General features: G+C 52.3%; 1 protein-coding gene across 1 annotated transcript; it reads left to right on the forward strand.

The window, feature by feature from the left end:
* Window positions 1-247: 247 nt before the first annotated feature.
* On the forward strand, window positions 248-1,210 carry LOC136994125 (olfactory receptor 5AP2-like). Its single transcript, XM_067310375.1, has one exon. The coding sequence runs from the start codon at window positions 248-250 to the stop codon at window positions 1,208-1,210; it is 963 nt and encodes a 320-aa protein (XP_067166476.1).
* Window positions 1,211-21,277: the final 20,067 nt, after the last annotated feature.

Genomic DNA, 21,277 nt, shown 5'->3' on the forward strand with positions numbered 1-21,277 from the left:
GGTCCTGGGCAACCTGCTGTAGCTGACTGCTTGAGCAGGGGGATTAGACCAGATGGTCTGCATAGGTCCCTTCCAACCTCAACTATTCTTTAGGGTATTTTTGTTTTGTTTTGTTTTTTGCTGAGTGCAGAATCGCGTGACTATTCTTCTGGCAAAAACTTTCTATCCCATGTTTTAATACAGAAAGAAATATTCTTTTTTTACAGGCCTCCTTCTTGAAAGCAGGAAAAAGAAAGACAGATCTATGATGCTGATGGAGAAATGGGAATGGGACAATGGGACATCACCGATGGAGTTCCTCCTGCTGGGAATGGGGAATATCCCAGCACTCCAGAGACCTCTCTTCCTCCTCTCGCTCATGATCTACTTGATGTGTGTGGTTGGGAATATCCTCATTGTTGTGCTGGTGGTTGCAGACCGGCATCTTCATACCCCCATGTACTTCTTCCTGGGCAATCTGTCCTCCTTGGAGATCTGCTACAGCTCCACCATCCTGCCTCGACTGCTGGCCAGCCTCCTGACCGAGAACAAGACCATCTCTGTTCATGGCTGTATTGCTCAGTTCTATTTCTTTGGCGGTTTTGCAGCTGCAGAGTGTTACCTGCTGGCCATGATGTCCTACGATCGGTACTTGGCCATATGCCAGCCCTTGCTCTATGCCAGTCTCATGACCTGGAAGGTCTGTTTCCAGATGGCGGCTGGGTCTTGGCTAATGGGATTCCTTATCCCTACAGCAGTGACTCCTTTCTTGGCCCAGCTGAAGTTTTGCCGCCCCGAGGCAATAGACCGCTTCTTCTGTGATCTTACCCCATTGCTGGAGCTTGCCTGCAGTGACACCAGGAAGGTCAGGCTCGTTGCTTTCATATTCGGCTTCTTGGATGTGGTCCTCCCCTTTCTGTTCACGCTGGCCTCCTACATGTGCATCATAGCTGCCATCCTGAGGATCCCATCCAGCGTGGGCAGGCAGAAGGCCTTCTCCACCTGCTCCTCTCACCTCACCGTTGTCACTGTTTTCTATGGCACCCTCATCATTGTCTACATGCTGCCCAGAACCCCCCCGCTAAGGCAGCTCAACAAAGTGTTCTCCTTTTTCTACACCGTCCTCACACCCTTGGTCAATCCCCTCATCTACAGCCTGCGGAACAGGGAGGTCAGGGAGGCCCTCAGAAAAGCGCTCAGGAAAGCTCTGGCTTTCACCCAGAGCTCGTAGCAGTCGTGCACTGTTGTGTAAATAAAGACAATAAAGTAGTGTTGCTACCGGTGGGAAATTTTGCAACCTTGTCATCTTTTTTCTCTAGTGAGGGCAAATTCGTGGCTTAGGGGTCAGGTTCTCCACGGATCTCAACTCCTTTTTCTGTCTGCAGTAGGGGGCCTTGGGAGTCACATCTCGGTTGATGGTGTTTTCCACCAGGGCACATTACTGACTCCTCTTCAGCTTCCTCATGAAGAGCCCCAGGTCCTCTTCTGCAAAGCTGCTCTCTCACCTGTCAGCACCTAGGCCGTCTTTTGCATGGGGCTGTTGGGGTTGTTCCAGCCCAGGTCCAGGACTCTGCCCTTTCCTTGGCTGAATTTCAGGAGGCTCCTGCCAGCCCAAATCTGCAGTGTGTTTAGGTCCCCTTGAGTAGCAACCCAGCTCTCCAGAGTATCGGGCAGTAGATAACAGAGACCAGAGCTCTGGGGTCAATGAAGGATGGGCACTGAGGGAGCTTTCCCAGTGTAGCCCTGCAAAGGGCCAAGCACTACTCTGTAGCTGATCACAAGGAGAGAAAATTATCCAGGGTCTCCTGGGAACAGCAAATTCCTTGTGGGATATTGTGTGGGGTTTGTGAGACTGTGTAGAACTTGATCTGAGATGTTTTTTTGATGGGGATTGTGGGAGTGCACAACGCTTACGCTGGGATGTTCAGGTGAAGGGCCAAAGGCAGGGAAAGGAAGAGATCAAGGTGAATCAAGAATGGGAAAATGGAGAGGAGGGGTGAAGAAAGGGAGCAGTCCTGGGTCGACAAGCTACTAGTCAGTACGCCTGTCTGGCTGATGTAAGGGTTCATGGAATTTGAGAGCATCTGCTACATTAAGGTTATCTGAGCATGGGTCTTTTCAGGGCAAAAGGGATAATAAGCAAAGAGGGAAGCACTTAACAAAACACGCAGTGACACAAACTTGATAGACAAGGGATAACAGAAACAATGGCAAGCTCAAAAGTCTCTGGTCACTCATTGGTGGTCCGTGAAGAAACTACAGGCGCAGCTTTGGAGAGGTCCTCCCTGGACTTTGCAACTGATAAGAAGGGGGAAAGAAGACATGAAGATTTTGGCTATTCAAGGGGCGCTTGTGGGACTATACAAAAGTTTCTAAGGAATGTCTAGGGAAGGGGATCAGGGAGGAGCAAGGATCTAAGACATCTTTTTTTTGAACTGACTTTCTGAGCACTGTCAGAAAAGGGAGCCAGGCTGATTAACTGGACTTATTTCAGTGTCTCCCTTGGAAGGAGATGGATCATCCTCCAGACTCTCCCTTTGTCTCTCTGAGCAGGGCAACGTGAGCCTAGACCATGATCTGAGATGTTCGATGTCTGGCTTGATGTAACACTACTTCCACTCTCTGGAAGATCGCTATACTGTAATTGCAGCATGCTGGAGAGTATCCAAAACACCCTCCAAATCAATGGATGTATCTAAAGAGTCCCTAGGCATCCTTCAGATGATGTACAATAAAATCCTCCAGGATGTGTTTAATCTCAGCATGCAATTGTTGCTTGATATGTTTGTTGCGGTTAAAACTTTGAAATAGTGTTGTTGTCTGGCTGGCTTGCATTTCCGTCACTTTAATTCCTTTCAGATCTTGGATCTTGAATGTGTGACACATCCTTCTGGGGATAACACAGGCCTAGAATGGAAAGGACTTAGTGGGTCATCAAGATAGACGCGCAGATGCTATGGCCCATATCAGGTATGGTCAGCGCAAGGAAATGCACTGTGGGGTTGATGTCCTCAGGACTTGGTCATGGTCAGATGGGATGCGCTTGGCCTGCTCTTTTTCACACATATCCCACACAGCATTTTAATCTGGCCTAAACCCCCACACTTCTGTAAGAAAGACAGATGAAGGATTGGCATTTCTAGGACATAAATCACCCTGTTTTCAGTGAAATAATGGAACAGTTCAGGGGAGAAACATTCATTCCGAACCAGATCCAACATCCATTCAGACATGGATCCAAGAAGTCCATGTGTGAGACTAGCCCAGATTGGTCAACGGCAGAGCCTCTCAGGATGGCCTTGCAGACTGAGGAGGGCAGTTCCTGCCTAGAGGGGAAGGAGGCTTATTATGAGATGCTGGGAAGACCATTTTGGGGTTGTGCAAGGCTTTCCATGGGATGTTTAGGGAAGGACCAAAGGCAGGAAAAGGGAGGGATGAAGGTGTTTTGAGGGGCTACAAGCATGAGAACACCGAGGGAAAAAGAGGGTGAAAGGAACTGATCACATGGAAACAGACTGCTTTCTGAGATTTTGCACCAGAGAGACCCATTTGTGTGTGTGTTTGTGTGCACGTGAGGCAGCTGGGGAGACAGGGGGATCCAGGGCCCAGCTCCTGGATAGACTGAGCATCTACGACCAGCTACAGGAGAGATCCATACGGTCTACATGTATGTATGTGTATATATTTTCCATTTACCAGCTTTCCTCCTGATCAGCCAGAGATGGGAACAGGATGAGGCTGCGGGTGCTCTTTGTGCTCGCATGAGTGTTGAGTGTTTCTGTCTTTGCTCTTCTGTGGCCGGCGGTGTATGAGTGTACATGCGCACTGTGTGCATGTGCGCGTGGGTGCCTACTGAGCACAGGGTACTGGGGCAGCCTCACCTCCACCAGGCTACTGGATCCAGCAACTTTTAGCACCCTGAAACCCTCATCACTCGATTACTGGACCTCTCTTGCAAGACCAAACGTTCACAAATTTCCTAGGCACCCAAAATCTAATAGTATTCGTGTCTTCAACACTGTCTTCAGGAAGCTTAGGCGGTGGTAACACATTCATCCACAGAGGTTTATGTTTCAGCCTGAGAGTCATTTTACCAATCTTGGGGAGGCTACGACAGAAGGGCTGGATGGCACAATTTACATACGGGCATTCAAAGCACTCTGTGGCATCTGAGACAGCAAGCAGGGCTGGAAGGACCGATAAATGTCACCTTCCGGAGGTACTGCTAGAGGACCGCACAGATTCCCACCTTTAGCACCAAAAATGAAAGCAGGCACTTACCTTTTAGCAAATGAGTCCTGTCTTAAGTGTCTCCATATGTCCATTAGTAAAGAGTTGAGTCAGTTGCCAAGGACACCGCCAGCAGCAATAGACACCCATGAGTGGGCCACTCCATTGAGATCCTGAGAGCAGCAGGGCTTGTGTCATGTCTTGCAGCCCCTGGTTGCTACAGGGGGTCCAGAGGGCACCGGGACTTGTGTGCAGGTAACTAAATCCTGCCAGTAGTGTATGACAGGGCCCTGGCCACACTGCTGCTTCAACCCGACCCCTGAGAGAGGAGCAAGGCCAAAATGGATTTTTCTGCATCCCTCCACCCAGAACAAAGACACTGTGCAACCATGAGACAGAGATGTACTGTCTGAAAATGAAGACACATGAAGGATTCTAGCCCTGTGGCCCTTCTTTCAGGCAGTGTTTTTTAGGCTTGGTGATGATTCTTACTTCTAGGGGGCTCCCTGCATTTTAGCAGATGACTCCAGCAAAATGCAGTAGTTTCTAGAACAGGGAGAAAATCCCAGAACATCTCGCCTTCCTTTGGCTCTGTTTGCCTATGATGAAAGCACCTGGGTGACATGTGGTTCCTGGCTGTCCTGCATACACATCTGCCTTTGATGTGCCTCTGACGTGCCCCTTCCCAGAGCTGCTCTTGCAGCTGGTTTCCTGGACAGAACAAGGCACGTTAAAGGCCTTCTCTGCCTGCTCCTCTACCACATCATCGTCACTGTTTTCTACAGCACCCTTGTCATTGTCTATATGCCCAGAACCCCATAATTAGGCCTTATGGCCCTGAGCAGCCCCACACCCTGTGTCCATGGGCCCAGGAGCCCCATCTCAGCTCAGCCCTGGGCTTAAGTCCCTCTCTGAGCCATGTTGACCTAGCGCTGCTCTCCAGCACAGCCCCAGTCATGTCTGTGCTTGGCTACGGACCCCACTGATCTGGACCCAGACTTGCACTGACTTCCTGGCTTGATCTCAGACCTGTCTCATCACTATGGACCTGCCGGATGATCACTGGGCTGTATCTCACCCTGGTTACCATCACTGGATCTGATCCTGACCCTGACCTTTGGATTGATGTCCCAACTTGACCTTACACCTGCCTCATCACCAAAAGTGTGGCTGGAGATCTGGACTCTCAGTTGACCCCCACTTCAACCCCTGGCTTCCCTGCTAAACTCACTTGGGGACCATGGGATGGGACCCTGCCTGGTGAGGCACCTGCCCTCCTGACCGTGTTACCATGCTCAGCTCCCACTTCCCTGTCCCTTAGGGAGCAGCTGGCCCTCGCTGTGCTCCCTGGCACAGTACTTGCAGACCTGAAGGAGTAAGTTACTTTTGGTTCTATTTTAAACAGGCATGAAGGACCTGGAAAGGCATGTGCTGTGTGCCAAATATGCCTCTAGGCATGGGGGATACTGAATTTGTTGAAAGGGAAGAGGGAGAGGAAAATCAGGTCCTAGTACAGAAGGGAAAGCAGAAAACATTGCTGCCTTGATTGTTTCTTTTATAAAGTCACTGAAATGGTGGTCCAGTCTTTGGGGGCTTGTCGCAGAGGAGTGATGCACTTCACTCGTGAGAGGGAAGCAGCACTATGTTTATTGCGGTAAGATAGCGACTTAACAAAGTTCAGCCATAAATAAGACTGATTTCACGAGGTTCGATTGGCAAGGTTCACTCAGTTATTTACTGCATGAAGGATGCACGTGCAACGGAGACCCTCCCATTGAGTCGTGAGGTTCAGAAAGGACCCCCTTGCTTTCTAAACTCCTCAGAGAGGAGCCTAAGTGTGGCTGGATCCAATCCTAGTCCCAGACTTGGTAAACGGTTTATGTCTAAAGAAGTGTGTGCAAAGGGGACCCTCCTGTTGAGTCACAAGGCTCAGACTGGACCATCTTGCTTTCCAGACTCCCCCTCGGATGAGCCAGGGTGCAGCTGGATCCTCATAGACAAGCTAAGGAAGTGTGGGTTAGATGAGTGGACAGTGAGGTGCATTGAGAACTGGCTGAATGGCAGAGCTGTGAGGGTTGTGATCAGTGGTGCAGAGTCTAGTTGGAGGCCTGGAGCTGGCGGTGTCCCCCAGGGGTCAGCACTGGGTCCAGTCTTGTTCAACTTCTTCATCAATGACCTGCATGAAGGCACAGAATACACCCTCAGCAAGTTTGCTGATGAGACCAAACTGGGAGGAGTGGCTGATACCCCAGAAGGCTGTGCTGCCATTCAGAGAGACCTGGACAGGCTGGAGAGGTGGGCGGAGAGGAACCTCATGAAGTTCAACAAAGGCAAGTGCAGGGTCCTGCACCTGGAGAGGAATAACCCCATGCAGCAGTACAGGTTGGGGGTTGACCTGCTGGAAAGCAGCTCTGTGGAGAAGGACCTGGGAGTGCTGGCGGACACCAAGTTAAGCATGAGGCAGCAATGTGTCCTTGTGGCCAAGAAGGCCAATGGTATCCTGGGGTGCATCAGGAAGAGTGTTGCCAGCAGATCAAGGGAGGGGATCCTCCCCCTCTCCTCAGCCCTGCTGAGGCCACAGCAGTACTGCATCCAGTTCTGGGCTCCCCAGTACAAGAGGGATGTGGCACTACTGGAGCAAGTCCAGTGAAGGGCTACAAAGATGATTAGGGGACTGGAGCGTCTCTCTTATGAGGAAAGGCTGAGAGAGCTGGGCCTGTTTAGCCTGGAGAAGAGAAGGCTGAGAGGGGATCTTATCAACGTGTACAAGTATCTGAAGGGAGGGTGTCGAGAGGATGGAGCCAGACTCTTTTCAGTGGTGCCCAGTGACAGGACGCGAGGCAACGGGCACAGACTGAAACACAGACAGTTCCATCTGAACATGAGGAAAAACTTTTTCACTGTGAGAGTGGCAGAGCACTGGAACAGGTTGCCCAGAGAGGCTGTGAAGTCTCCTTCTCTGGAGATATTCAAAACCTGCCTGGATGTGATCCTGTGCAAGGTACTCTAGGTGACGCTGCTTGAGCAGGGGGATTGGACTAGATGATCTCCAGAGGTCCCTTCCAACCTCAACCATTCTCTTATTCTGTGATTCAAATCTCCAGGAACAACACTACCCATTCACCACAACCCTCTGAGCCCCACCATCCAACCACTTCTTTGGCCATTTGGTTGTCTCACCATTCAGACCATAAAGGCCTAATTTGTGTGCAAGTATACTGCAGGAGAAAGTGTCAAAAGCCTTCCGAAAGTCGAGGTGACTGACATTCACTGTTCTCTGTTTGTCCACAAATAGAATTCTTTTAACACAGGAAGTCATCACGTTGGTGTGGCATGGTTTCCCTTCGGTAAATCTATGCTGACTGTTCCCACACACCTCATTCTCCTTCAGTGACCCAGAAATGTGATCTGAATGGGCTTGCTCCATGACACTCTCCTCCTCAAAGGAAGTTGTCCTGTGGCCTTTTTGGAAGAGGGATGTAACATTTGCCCTTCTCCAGGCATTGGGGCTTCCCTGAGTCTCCACAGCTTTCAAAGATGCCAGAGAGTGGCCTTGCTAGATAGCAACCAGCTCTCTCAGCATCCTCAGCTGCAGCCCATCCAATCCCACAGAGTTACAAATAATTCTTGACTCACCCTCAGGCACTGCTGGTTGTTTTTCTCCTCAGGCGTCCTGACTCTAGGCACAGTGGCCTGGGAGACTTTGTTGGTGGGGGCTGAAGGCAAGGGCTTGAGTTGCCCAGACCTATCTACCTCTGCTGTTACCAGATTCCCTGGCCCAGTCAGCCATGGGCCCACATCTTCCTTGTTTATGCTTTTCCTGTTACTGAAGCAACAGCAGATCATCTCTGTGCCCTAGAAATCCTTGCAAGCATCAGTCCTAAAGAAGCTTTGGCTTTCCTAACTGCTTCCCTACTTCACTGGACAACATTTTTGAATTCCTCCTTTGCAGCCTCTCCCTGCTTTCTTTTCCCGTGTGCTGCCTTTTTGTACTGTTGTTCAGTTGCGAGTTGCCTGTTCAGCCACCCTGTCTCCTGAGATGTCCACTTGTTCTCCTGGGTATCAGTATGGGCCATTCTTGAGCTTGGAGGATGCTGTCCTTAAAGACCTGCCAACTGTCTTGAGCTCCTCCACCCTTCAGAGCTGCCTGCCATGGGATCCCTCTACCAGTGGGCCCAAGTCTGCTCTCTGACATCCGGAGTCTGGATTCTGCTCCCCTTCCTCCTCTTCCTCCTCACACCCCTCAGGATCTGGAACTCCACCATCTCATGGCCACTGCAGGCAAGGCTGACCCTGATTACCACAGCCCTCATCAGTTCTTCCTTGTTGGCAGGTTCCAGGCCCAGGAAAGTGTCACCCTTGTTGACCTAGCAGGCTTAGCGGTGCTAAGAAGTTGTCCTCCACACCCTCCAGAATCCTCCTGGACGCTTTGCAGCCTGCTGCATTGCCCTCCCACTGAATGTCAGGGAGATTAAAGTCCCCCCATAAGAACTGGGGTCTGTGATCCACAGGATTCCTCGGGCTGCTTAAAGCTTTTGCAGTTCTGCAACAGCTTGTGCATCTCCATTTCCTCTTCCTCGTGGCCCAGGCTTTGGGCTTTTGTGTATATTTGGGCTGCAGAACCTCAGCTGTGGCACCAAGGCTGAGTGCAGCCTTGTCACGGTGAAACCTGTTCCCAAGAGCCAAGGACACTGTGTTTACAAAGGCCTAAGTTCAGAGCAGAGACGTGCTGGTGTAGACAGCAAATGCAGCGATGATGTGAGATGCCCACTGAGAGAGCAAACGCTGCAGTATACAAGGCCTGAGAGAAACAGAGCTGGGCCATGCAGCCGTGGCAGGAGAGGTGCTTGGTTCCTGAGCTGACTCTGCAGCACCTTGGGGCCTGTGACGGAGGTGACCAGATCTCCAGGAAAGACAAGGTGCCACTGAGAAAGTCCCCGGGCCTGAACAGCCTGCAATCCGGGCACACTGTGGCTGCATCATTAACACAGTCCCTGTTCACATCTTTGGGGTGAGAAAAGGTTTAGGGAGAGGAGAGCTAGCAGGGTTTGAGAATGGAGGCATATGTGTGGAGACCCTGGTGTGACGTGCCTTCCATCTTTGCAGCATGCTCGGACGTAGACAGGATGGAGTTTGCCTAAAGGCAGTGGTGGGAATCCATTGTTTGGGAACAGGCAGGAAATGCCAGGTGCCCTGGACTGTTTGCCCAGCAACCACTCCAAAAGGGCATGCTTTTCCTGTAGGTCCTGTGCTGTACCTGCTAGCAAAATGGTGCTTGTGCTGGACACCCCATGCATCTGACATGGCCCTGCCAGCCTGTTGTCATGGCCTTAAATCAAGTGTGTGCACTGAATTACATGAGCTGTTTGCAATGTCAGGATCTGCATATGTCTCGGCTTCTTAATGAGCGGAGCTCTTGCAGTAGTCGGCAGCTAGTGTCATTTCAGATGGCCAAGGAGATTCTCCAGCTGGCCCTCAGCTAATGCTCTGGAAGGATATGGGTCTCCTAATTGTTACATGAGAGCAAGGAGAAACTGGGCCATGTCTTGGACCACCTCTGGCCCTTCAAATGCCCAAAGGGGTGTGTGCGTGTACAGCTGACTCCCTCCCTCCATCTCCATTGATTACAGTGGGAGCTTAAACAAGGAGCTGCCACGCAGACAGGCATTTTGTGCACGTTAAAACTTGGGCAAGGGGAATCCCACCTCCTGTGAGTTTGTGGAGAGCACGGGAGGGAAGTGCATCCCACTCCATCCCAGGGGCTTCTCAATGGCCATTAGACGTGTTGATTAATTCCTCTCAATCAGTCTCTGAAGCACGAGCAAATGAACACCCTTCTTGTCCCTGTGCTCTTAGGAGATGGGAGCAGGGCTTTCTAGAGTGGGATGTTTCCACCCCTCTTAGATAGCCATGCTCTGATGAGAGCAACTGCAATGCTAGACTCAGTCTCTGCACTGCTAGAGAGGGACCATTGGTGATTATTTTAATCTACTTCAGTGGATAATTCCCAGGGGTGACCCTGCTGCCTTTCAGGAGCTGTCAGCCCTGGAGTCCTGAGAACATCTCGAGGGTGCACAGTGGCCAGACAAAGTCACAAAATCTTCAGCTGTGCCTCTGCTCCTGAGCTGGGCTTGGCTCCTGGGGTTGCCAGAGCCCATGGCAACATGGCAGGTGCTGCGGAGAGACAGCTCTGTCCAAGTGCAGCTCCTCTTAATGGAGAAGCGGGACTCAGGACACCGCCTGCAGGGGCCAGAATGAGATGAACGACTCAGAAGTTGAAGAGAGTCGGGAATCAGAGGATGCCGGAGAGCTCACTGCAGGGAGAAATCTTCATAGCCCATAACACAGTAAGTCTCTGGCTGCAGGGCAACGTTGCTGCTGTGGTTGTCGGCGGGTTCTTCGAAAGCTGCCGCCTTGCGCAGCTGGTAGGGTCTGTCAGGGCAGCTCTGCCAGCTTGTCCTGTTTGGAGCAGGTGGTGCTTTAGAGCAGGGATTCCCAGCCACACCGTCACAGGGACAGGACATCACAGCTACCTTCTCCCAGGGACGGTGCTGGGGTGTGAAGCCAGGGAGTGCACCCAGGTATGCGTGGGCTGTAATTCAGAGCAGTGTCCCTTTGCTCCAGGGTGCTGTGTGCCCAGGGCAGTGACTCTGCTGCCTGCAAGGGTCAGCACTCAGCCTGCCCAGGGGACTGCCCAGGGCTCTGCAGGGAGAAGCCCTGGGTGGAAGGAGCGACCCCGAGAAGGGCAGGTTCATCCCCCTGTTGAGAGGGTGCTGTGGGGGTGAGGGCTGCTCTCAGATCTCGCTCACCCTCAGGATATTTCCAAGGGGCCTTTTCAAGACGACAGCCATGGCAGGGCTTCCCTTAAAGATAAGGACTTTTCCTGAGTCTCTGCTTTCAGTTTCCTACTGTTTGTGCATGGGAGGTGGAAGGGGAGGGGGAAGGAGCTGTGGGCTTTGGACAAGAGACTGATACTCCCAGACCATTACAGTGAGAAATGAGTCGTTCTGTGAGGGACCTCCTAAAGTCCTTTCAGCCAGTGCTCTGCCTACAGAAAGCACCACCATCACCTTCTCTGGCCTCAGCGGCGTTTGTGTGACCTGCTCCCTAGCACCTGCAGACACAGAGCTGCCCCTGGACAGTGCCCTGCTGCTGGGGGGTCTCTGCAGGGCAGAAGTGAGTGCACAGAGGGGGGGATGGGGTCTGTGAGCGCTGACAGGGAAAAGAGATGGGACAGAGAAACAGCTCCCAGGAGAAAAAGCTCTGGGCAGTGGAGATATGATCAGAGAAAGAGAGGAAAGCAGAAACATAAATGCTGTGGGAAGGGGGATTTGGAAAACTCCCGGTCAGTGCCTGCAATGCAGACATCTTCCTCTAAGGAAGCCCTGCTGTGTCTCCTCTCGTGCCCAGCAGAGCTTCTGCCCTCAAGGCCCCGTACGGGGTCCAGGGCATGCTCGCCCTCCTCAGCAGCCTGAGCTCCAGCAGAGGAGGGGGGCATCTCTCCTGTGATGTGCCCATTTCCCAGCAGCGCATGACGAAGGGGCTGAGAGTGACTGTCCTGCGATGTCACTGTCTGAGAGGTGGTGTGCACAGCTGGGTGAGGTGGAGGCTTTCCTAACTGCCCGTCCGGCTCTCCCTCCTTGCTTTCCCTTTGGTAGCAGGGTCATGGTATTGCTCCTGGTTTCCTCTCCTCTCGGGGCTGCTCTGGTTCTTGCTCTCCTGCTCTCTGGGGTTAAGGAGAGGGGTTCAGCTGCAGTTAAGGCATGGACCCCATGGGTCCTGCGTGGAGCCGTCTGCATGGCAGCAACATGCCCAAGGTCCCTTCCAGCCTTCTAGGCAATGTATTTCATCCGGTTGGGGAATGATCTGACTCTCTCTTAAGGCTGCCCACCCATCTTTAGATCTCTTGACTGTCTCGCTGAGGTGTCCTGCAAGGCTGCAAGCCACCCTCCACAAGACCCCAGCTCTGCCACAGTGTATTTGTGATAGCTGAGAGTTTTTGTGCTGTTCATGCAAGTCAGAAACCTCATCACATGCTCTGAAGAGCTCTCCATAGCACGCTCTCCATATCTACTCTGAGAGAGAAGAATGTGGAAATCTTCACTCAGGAACTACATTCCTCCACTCTCAGCTCAGTCCAGTTTCTTTCGTAGAGTAACTTGTGAGTGTGATTGTCCTTTAGCTGGGAGGGGTGCTAGCACAGGGCAGCGGGGAGCAAGACTCATGCACAGTCCGGATCCCCTGACTCTGTACAGTCACCGTGAGCCCTTTTCCTCTTGGACACACAAGTTCTAATGCTGAGCATAACTGAAATGCCAAAGATTTCTACTCCATCAAAGGATGCTCCCCCAGTGTGATGGAGGCATCTAGAAGCTCAAGAAATATAGAATCAGACCCCTTCACTGCCGCCCATTTTTCTGGAGAAAATGAGCGTTAAGATGCTGAATGGCCTTTCCACAAAATGGGTGGATGTCACGTCCCACTCCCATTAGAGCACCTGCAGAAAGAGTGCAGATGACAAATCGATGTGAGGAAAGGGTCCATCTCTTTGGAACAGAGATGTTTAGAAAGGGTGGGGTCATGCCCTGCCTTCACCTCAGTGTTTCTTTTGCCTGCCGGAGAGGGAACTGGTGTGGCTGATTCAGATACAGACACCTCTGTTCAGGAGGGCAAGGTTGGGGAAGATGAATTCCTCACAAGGGTCTTCTCTTCCAGACACAACTGGCAGAAGTGCTGTATTCAACCCTCACAATGATAAATAGAAAGTGTTCCCACTGGGTCATTGGACCGAATGCCCTTCACTCTGCTCAAGGTACCCGTCTCCAGGAATCTCCACCAAATACTCGGGGCAATATGACGCCTTCATTTACAACCGCAGCAGAGCAGGATTGACTCCTCTGGAAGCCACACCCAGAGGCCCCTGCTCTGCACAGCACACTCAGCCAGCACAAACCAGAGATAAGGAAAAGGAACTGAACCAATCTAGAGAAGAGAGGAAATGTGGAGGGTTCTATTAAGAATAGTTTGGGATTTGGCTGAGAGAAAACTGTTTTAACTTACAAATGCCTTTTCCTTTTTGGACAGTCCCCAAAGCTCAGAGGAAGCAAATGCCCAACAGCAGTTTGCTGAATGAGTTCCTCCTCCTGGCATTTGCAGACACACAGGAGCTGCAGCTCTTACACTTCTGGCTCTTCCTGGGCATCTACCTGGCTGCCCTCCTGGGCAATGGCCTCATCATCACAGCCGTAGCCTGTGACCACCGCCTCCACACCCCCATGTACTTCTTCCTCCTCAATCTCTCCCTCCTTGACCTTGGCACCATTTCTGTCACTGTCCCCAAATCCATGGCCAATTACCTGTTGGACACCAGGGCCATTTCCTACTGGGGATGTGCTGCCCAGGTCTTTTTTCTTATCTTTTTCATTTTGGCTGAGTATTCTCTTCTCACTGTCATGGCCTACAACCGCTACGTTGCCATCTGCAAACCCCTGCACTATGGGACCATCATGAGCAGCAGAGCTTGTGTCAAGATGGCAGCAGCTGCCTGGAGCACTGGTTTTCTCAATGCTCTCCTGCACACTGCTAACACATTTCCAGTAAGATTCTGCCAAGGCAATGTTGTGGAGCAGTTCTTCTGTGAAATCCCCCAGATCCTCAAGCTCTCCTGCTCAGACACCTACCTCAGGGAACTTGGGGTGCTTGTGGTTAGTGTTTGTTTATCTTTTGGATGTTTCATCTTTATTGTGCTGTCCTATGTGCAGATCTTCACAGTTGTGCTGAGGATCCCCTCCGAGCAGGGCCGGCACAAAGCCTTGTCCATGTGCTTCCCTCACCTGACCGTGGTCTCCCTTTTTATCAGCACTGCAGTGTTTGCCTACCTGAAGCCCCCTTCCATCTCGTCCCCAGCTCTGGATCTGCTGCTGGCCATTTTGTACTCGGTGGTGCCTCCAACAGTGAACCCCCTCATCTACAGCATGAGGAACAGGGAGCTCAGGGATGCACTGAAGAAACTGGTTCAACTGGTATTAGTGCAGCAGCAATGAGCTGCCCATCCCTCTTCACAAGTGGTTTCTAAGTACCTCACACAACTCTTGTGCTTTGGGCATTCTCGCTGTGATCATCACGTTTGTGCAGAAGTGTTGGAATTCATCCCACTTGCTTACAGGCACAAACCCAGTCTGTCTGACCCAGAAGTCTTCTGTAAATGTGTCTATCATTGTGTCAGAGCTGGCCTCTCTCTAATAAAAGGGGATTTCCTCAGGGCACTGCTTGAAGGTTGGGCTCTCCTTCGAAAGCTGGAGCCAAGAAGGTGCTCAAGGACTTTCTCCCTGAAAGGTCCTGTTGCTTTTCTGGGGATCTGCATTCAGCTCTCACTTGTGGGTGCCCAGTGCTTCTGGAGATGGTAAATGGTCAAGCGGTATCTGCCATATGACAAGGCTGGACACTGATGCCTGTCCTTCTCGAAGGGTGTATGGATCCATCAGGAGAGCATAGGGCATCTCCAAGGGCACCATGTGCCTCAGGGTGGCCACTGAATGGAGCTTCACAAAATCCAGTGGATTCATCCAAAGATAAAGGGCTAAACGCATGAATGTCCAGGCTAGTGAGAGCTCTGCAATCCCACGAGAGGCATTGGGGGCCGAGGAGGCCCAGGGAAGGGAGCCTGGAGAGTGGTCCACGTCACCTTCAACGAAAAGCCATGGGCTTTATGTAGTGACAGGCCTGAACACAGCCTGAGCCATTTGACATGCCCTGCAATTGCTCAGAGCATCGTCCAGGCCCACAGAGGCCTCAGCAGGGGGTTGGGGTCCATTTCAGCTTGGAGGATGATGGGGCAGCTGACACACACACACACCCCTGCACCCCTCCCCCCCTGCCCCAAGCTGTTGTGCCTGCACGGGGGGGCTGTGGTGTGAGTGCCCAGAGCTCTGCAGCACCCTGTTGTGGGCACTGCTGCGGGGCCACCGCCAGCCTGGGCTGCTCTGCTGGGTGGGCTGGGGAGACGGCAGGGGAGGTGGGGAGAGCCGGGGAGGACTGGGCTGGGCTGGGCTGGTAAGGGCCCAAGAGAAGGAAATGCCAATGTTAGCTCAGCTGTATGAACAGGCAGGGTGAGGACACACACTGGTGGGTTTGTGGTGCAGAGCCAGGGCTTGTGTCTGACCATTTGCTGATGATACAAACCTGGGAGGAGCAGCTCATAGCCCAGAAGGCTGTGCTGCCATTCAGAAGGACCAGGACAGGCTGGAGAGGTGGGCGGAGAGGAACCTCATGAAGTTCAACAAAGGCAAGTGCAGGGTCGTGCACCTGGGGAGGAATAACCCCATGCAGCAGTACAGGCTAGGGGTGACCTGCTGGAAAGCAGCTCTGCAGAGAAGCACCTGGGAGTGCTGGTGGACACCAAGTTAAGCATGAGGCAGCAATGTGTCCTTGTGGCCAAGAAGGCCAATGGTATCCTGGGCTGCATCAGGAAGAGTGTTGCCAGCAGGTCGAGGAAGGGGAATCCTCCCCCTCTCCTCAGCCCTGCTGAGGCCCCCCCTGGACTACTGTGCCCAGTTCTGGGCTCCCCAGTCCAAGAGGGATGTGGCACCACTGGAGCAAGTCCAGCGGAGGGCTACAAAGATGATTAGGGGACTGGAGCATCTCTCCTATGAAGAAAGACTGAGAGAGCTGGGCCTGTTTAGCCTGGAGAAGAGAAGGCTGAGAGGAGATCTTATCAACGTGTACAAGTATCTGAAGGGAGGGTGTCAACAGGATGGGACCAGACTCTTTTCAGTGGTGTCCAGAGACAGGACACGAGGCAACGGGCACAAACTGAAACACAGACAGTTCCATCTGAACATGAGGAAAAACTTCTTGACTGTGAGGGTGACAGAGCACTGGAACAGGTTGCCCAGAGAGGTTGTGGAGTCTCCTCTCTGGAGATATTCAAAACCCACCTGAATGTGATCCTGTGCAAGGTGCTATAGGTGACCCTGCTTGAGAGGAGGGTTGGACTAGATGATCTCCAGAGGTCCCTTCCAAACTCAACCATTCTGTGATTCTCTGATTCTGTGATTCTGTGACTGAGGCACAAGTGACCTCACAACCACAAACAGCAGCCACATGACCAGCACTGGCCTATCAGGCCCTGAGACACAAGTGACCTCACAAGCACAAAAGCAGCAATGTGCTGGATGCTGTCTAAGCAGGCACTGAAGCAAAAGTCACCTCACAAGTACAAAAAGGAGCAATGGGGCTGCTGGTGGACGAGCAGATCCTGAGGCCGAAGGACTCCACAAACACAAACAGCAGCAATATCCATCGAGCTGGACTGTCAGGTGCTGAGGCTGAAGTGACCTCTCAGGAAGCCATGAAGCCGTATATCTGCTCCTGGCCTGTTAGCGACTGAGGCACAATTGACCTAAACAAGCACAAACAGCAGCAATGGGCCTGCTCCCCCTTTATGAGGCACTGAGACACAAGGCACCTCACCATCATCACCAAAGCTATGGGCATGCTGTTGGCCTACCAGCTTCAGAGGCACAACTCACCTCACAAGTGCAAATGGCATCGACGTGCCTGCTGCTGCCCTAGCTGGTACCGAATCACAAGGGATCTGAAAAGTGAAAACCTTCATAGAGGAGAAGCTCACCTGGGCCACTCGCACAGCCCTTGATTACGCTGTTATCACTCCGTACAGAACAGTCTTCTGCAAACAGCTTTCATCTCCTGGCAAGACTCTCTCCAGCTCATGGGACAGCTCCACTCTGTCACCCTGGGCACAAATAACAAAAGGGAACAATTGGTCTTGCTTTTCCTTTAGTACCATCAAGTCCGAGCTGGGAGCCTTTGCACTGCAGCACCTACACAATGACAGCAGGATGCCACTTCCACTCCTAGTGCCCAGGTACAGAGATCAGCTGAGGGAGCAGCTGCACTGGAAAGCGTTTCTGACACCATCAGATCAACTCAGTGCTGTACCAGGCATCAGTCTGACACCAGACCTCTGCTCTGCCACCTCGTCTACAAACACACTTTCTCTGCCCCTCAGAGCTGGCTGGTCTGCTACATACAACCAGGTGCCAGCAAGAAGAGATAGATGCAGGACACTTGCCACTTGCACACTCCCCAGGCACTGCTCTGCTCGCTGCCTTCCCTTGGCTCCTCAGCCCAGACACACAGGGAAGCTCTTGTGGAAACACCACAAGGTGGCCAAGGCACTCTGGGCTCACAAGGCCTGTCCAAATGAGCAGCACAAGCTGAGGCAGGCACAGAGCTGGCTCCTTGGGCGATGCTTTTGTTTTCAGAGGGAAGGATCCTGCTTTCTTTGGGCACAGCAGGCTGCTGCTCTCCACCCCCATCCCCGCAGGAACCTCCAGCTAGGCATGGGGGGATGGGGTTCTTGTTTAGTAATAGAAAAGTTACAGATACAATGGAGAAACAGTTGAGAGTCCTGAAGGCCTCCTGAGCCCAAAGTAACCTCCGTTCCTTTCCTTTAGTTACTAGGACAAGGAGCCCCGGGGAAGGGACAAAGGGTGCAGAGGCTTTGAAATGAGGCCCAAGCAATGAGACAGCCCCAGCCTGCAGATCTGCTCAAATGCCAGCTGTCCTGACCGCACAGGTTCTGCAGCAGCAGTCCGGGCTCCACAGCTGGGTCCAGAGAGCACTGAGGGCTGGGTGCCACGGGCAACCTGGCCCTGGGCACATCTTCACCCCTCGCAGAGCCAGCAGCCCAAGAGCTCTGAGACTTCCTCAGGTCAAGCTACGGAGGCTTTGGGGCACTCACACAAAGGCACCCAAGAGATTCTGGCATTTATTATAAGGGTCTTGCACTCATCCTATATGGCACTGCAACCTTCTAGGAAAAGGAAGGGGCACAATAGCATTTGCTGAGGGGGCTGGCAGTAACAGCAGTTGTGGGAGGAGGAATTTTCAGCACAGCAGAGGTACCAGGAGGTGAACCCACACCCCATGTCACCCAGGAAAGCCAGGTGAATTTATGGAAGCCTTCGCATCTGTATGAAGCCTCATCTCATCCATTTGCAGCTGCTTTCACAGAGGGCTCACAATGTTGGCAAAGATCTTCACAGGTGTCCTGCCTAGTTAAGAGGTGGGAATAGGGTCTTCCAGAGTGGGACATTTCCATGTGATCTAGATGACCATCCTCTGATGAGACAAATTGCAATGCTGCAATGGGTCTCTCTCCACTCTTGAGAAAAGGCCCATAGGTGATTATTTCAGTCTACTTCAGTGAACGAGTCCCCGGAGGAGGAAGCACAAGGGACAGAGAAATTCACGCCTTCAGCTGGACCACTGTTGCTGAGCAGAGGCAGGCTCCTGCAACAGAGAGAGCTCCTGGCAACGTGGCAGCACTGCTGGGAGACAACTCTTTGCAGGAGCAGCTCCCCTGTCAAGAGCAGCAGGGCTCTGGGCACTGCCTGCTCTTGCTGACATCCATGAGAGAAGGCAGAGAGAAGTGAAAGGGAGTGTGGAGTGTGAGGCGAGAGGAGAGCTCCTTGTTGGAGGAATCTTCCCAGCCCTTTGCACGGTAAGCCTCTGGCTGCAGGGCAATGCTACTGCTGTTGCTGGAGGGGTCTTCTAAACCCAGCCCGTAACGGAGAGTTTTCGTAAGGACTGCTCTCCTGGCTTCTCCAGAGTGCAAGAGGGGATTCCCTGCCACAGCATGCCAGGGACAGGGTGTCCTGCTGCCTTCTGCCAGGGAGAGCTGCATGGGTGTGAAGCCAGGGTGTGCCAGAGGTCTAGCCAGGGCTGTAATTCAGAGCAGTGTTCCTGCACCCCAGGGTGCTGTGTGCCCCGGGCAGGGACTCTGCTGCCTGCGAGGGTCAGCACTCAGCCTGCCCAGCAAACTCCCCACAGTGCTGTGGGGAGAAGCTCTGGGTGGGAGGAGAGAGCCCATCGGGGCAGGCTGAGTGTGCTGTGGAAAGGGTAGTGCATGGGTCAGGGCTGCTCACAGCTCCAGCTCACCCTGAGGACATTTCTGGAGGGCACTTTTCAAAAGGAAGGTCAGTGCAGGGGATACTTGAAAGGGAAGGAGCTTTCCTTCTAGGCTGTGTGCTTTCAGTTCCCTAATTTGGGGAGGGGAAAAAAGAGGAAAGAGTTTTGTGCTTTGGGAAGGAACTGAGACTCTCAAACCTTCCCTCTCAGAGATCACACGGTCTGTGAGAAAGCTCAGCAAACCCCTTCAACCCCTCCTCAGCCTACAGACAGCACCAGCATCACCTTTATGGCCTTGTCAGGGATTTTCTGACCTGCTCCTCAGGACCTTTGAGCACAGCAATGCCTCTGCCCAGCACCCTGTCCCGGTAGGTTTCTGTCAGGCAGAACTGAGCGGGCAGAGGGTGGGATGTGGTCTGTGAGCACCGTCAGGGAAAAGACTTTGGGATAGAGAAGGTGCTGCCAGCAGGGAGAGTTCCAGGCAGCAAGATGGGCAGGGAATGAGAAGGAACTGCAAAGAGAGTCGGCATGAGAGGAAGGATTTGGGCAAGTCATGGTCAGTCCCTCTGATGCAGGCACCTTCCTCTGAGCCAGTCCCCTGTGTCTCTGCTGATGAGCAGATGGTAAATTGGTGTGAGGAGAGGGTCTATCACATTAGAGCAGAGACATTTAGAATGGGTTGGGCACCCGCTGCCTTCACATGAGAGTTTCCCTGCCTTGCTAGAATGGGAGCTGGTGTGGCTGCTTCAGATACAAACACCTCTGTTCAGGAGGGCAAGGCTGGGGGAGATGAATCCCTCACAAGGATCTTCCCTTTCCAAGACAGCTGGCAGGAGAGCTTGTCAGAGTCCAATTCTCCCTGATCAGGTCCTTTTAGCTATTCCACACATGGACAGTGTAATGTTTAATATCAACATTTACTTCTTTGAAGGTATTGGACATTACACAGGATTTTTGATTTAGCAGAGTGACACAGCAATATGCTGAAATCACAATACAAGTGTGAGTTACACTTAGCAAAATAGAGCAATTGTAATATAAGTTCAATCACAATACCAGTGTGATCCCCATTACTGATCTCTATACTGTGCTCACCGTCACAACACTGGGCATCCGCAGTTACTGGGAAGGAAGACATGGGATGAAACCGGCTTGATCCCATTGCTCTCTTCCAAGTTCTTTTGTTAGTTGTTCAGTTTTTATACTCCGTGTTGGGCTGAGCCACGAATACATTCCCACCCATGCTGGTATGGCTAACTGAGGGGGACATTCACACTCTTTTCATGAACTCAGGGGAAAACACAGACACCAGCTGATCCACTCAGTTGGGGTGTAGTCACTTGATCCACTCAAATGACATAGCTGTTTATCTAAAACTAAGGTTACCTTCCAGTCCTGGTCTCCTTTGTGTTGAGATAAAGTCAGCTTTCTGTGCAACAGCTGTGGTCAGTGACACCCTACCTTATCCCCTGAGCTTCATGGGCATATCCCCTTTGCCCATCTCCCCTGAGCCTTCTTCCATTGTAGGGGTTTATTCGTTGGTCCAAGTCCTATATTCCTCTCTCCTTCTGGTAAACAGAGAATATTCCCACTGGGTCTCCAGACTGAGTCTCCTTAGCTACGCTCATGGAGCCCAAACCCCCTCCTATCCCCATCAAAGAACTGGAAATGTTTGTCACCTTCCTCCATTTACAACCCCCAGCAGAGCAGCACTGACTCCTCTGGAAATTGTTAGCAGAGGCCCCTGCTCTGCATGGCACACTCAGCCAGCACAAAGCGGAGCTCGAGCCAGGGAGCTGAACAAAGGTAAAGGAGAGAGGAAAAGTGGGAGGTTCTGTGAGAAAGGCAAAGGGTTTGTCTCCCAGAAGACTGCTCTAATTTGTCCCTGTCTTTTCCTCCTTGGACAGGCCCCCATGCCCAGTGTCAGCAAATGTCCAACAGCAGCTCCTTCAAAGAGTTCCTCCTCCAGGCATTTGCAGATACGCGGCAGCTGCAGCTCTTGCACTTCTGGCTCTTCCTGGGCATCTACCTGGCTGCCCTCCTGGGCAATGGCCTCATCATCACAGCCGTAGCCTGTGACCTCCGCCTCCACACCCCCATGTACTTCTTCCTCCTCAACCTCTCCCTCCTCGAC

The sequence above is a fragment of the Apteryx mantelli genome, chromosome 24, assembly GCF_036417845.1.
Source record: "Apteryx mantelli isolate bAptMan1 chromosome 24, bAptMan1.hap1, whole genome shotgun sequence".
Taxonomy (NCBI): Eukaryota; Metazoa; Chordata; class Aves; order Apterygiformes; family Apterygidae; genus Apteryx; species Apteryx mantelli.

What these genes read in the sequence shown, in the direction of transcription:
- LOC136994125 (XM_067310375.1), top strand. Translation starts at nt 248, where the DNA reads ATGCTGATGGAGAAATGGGAATGGGACAATGGGACATCACCGATGGAG.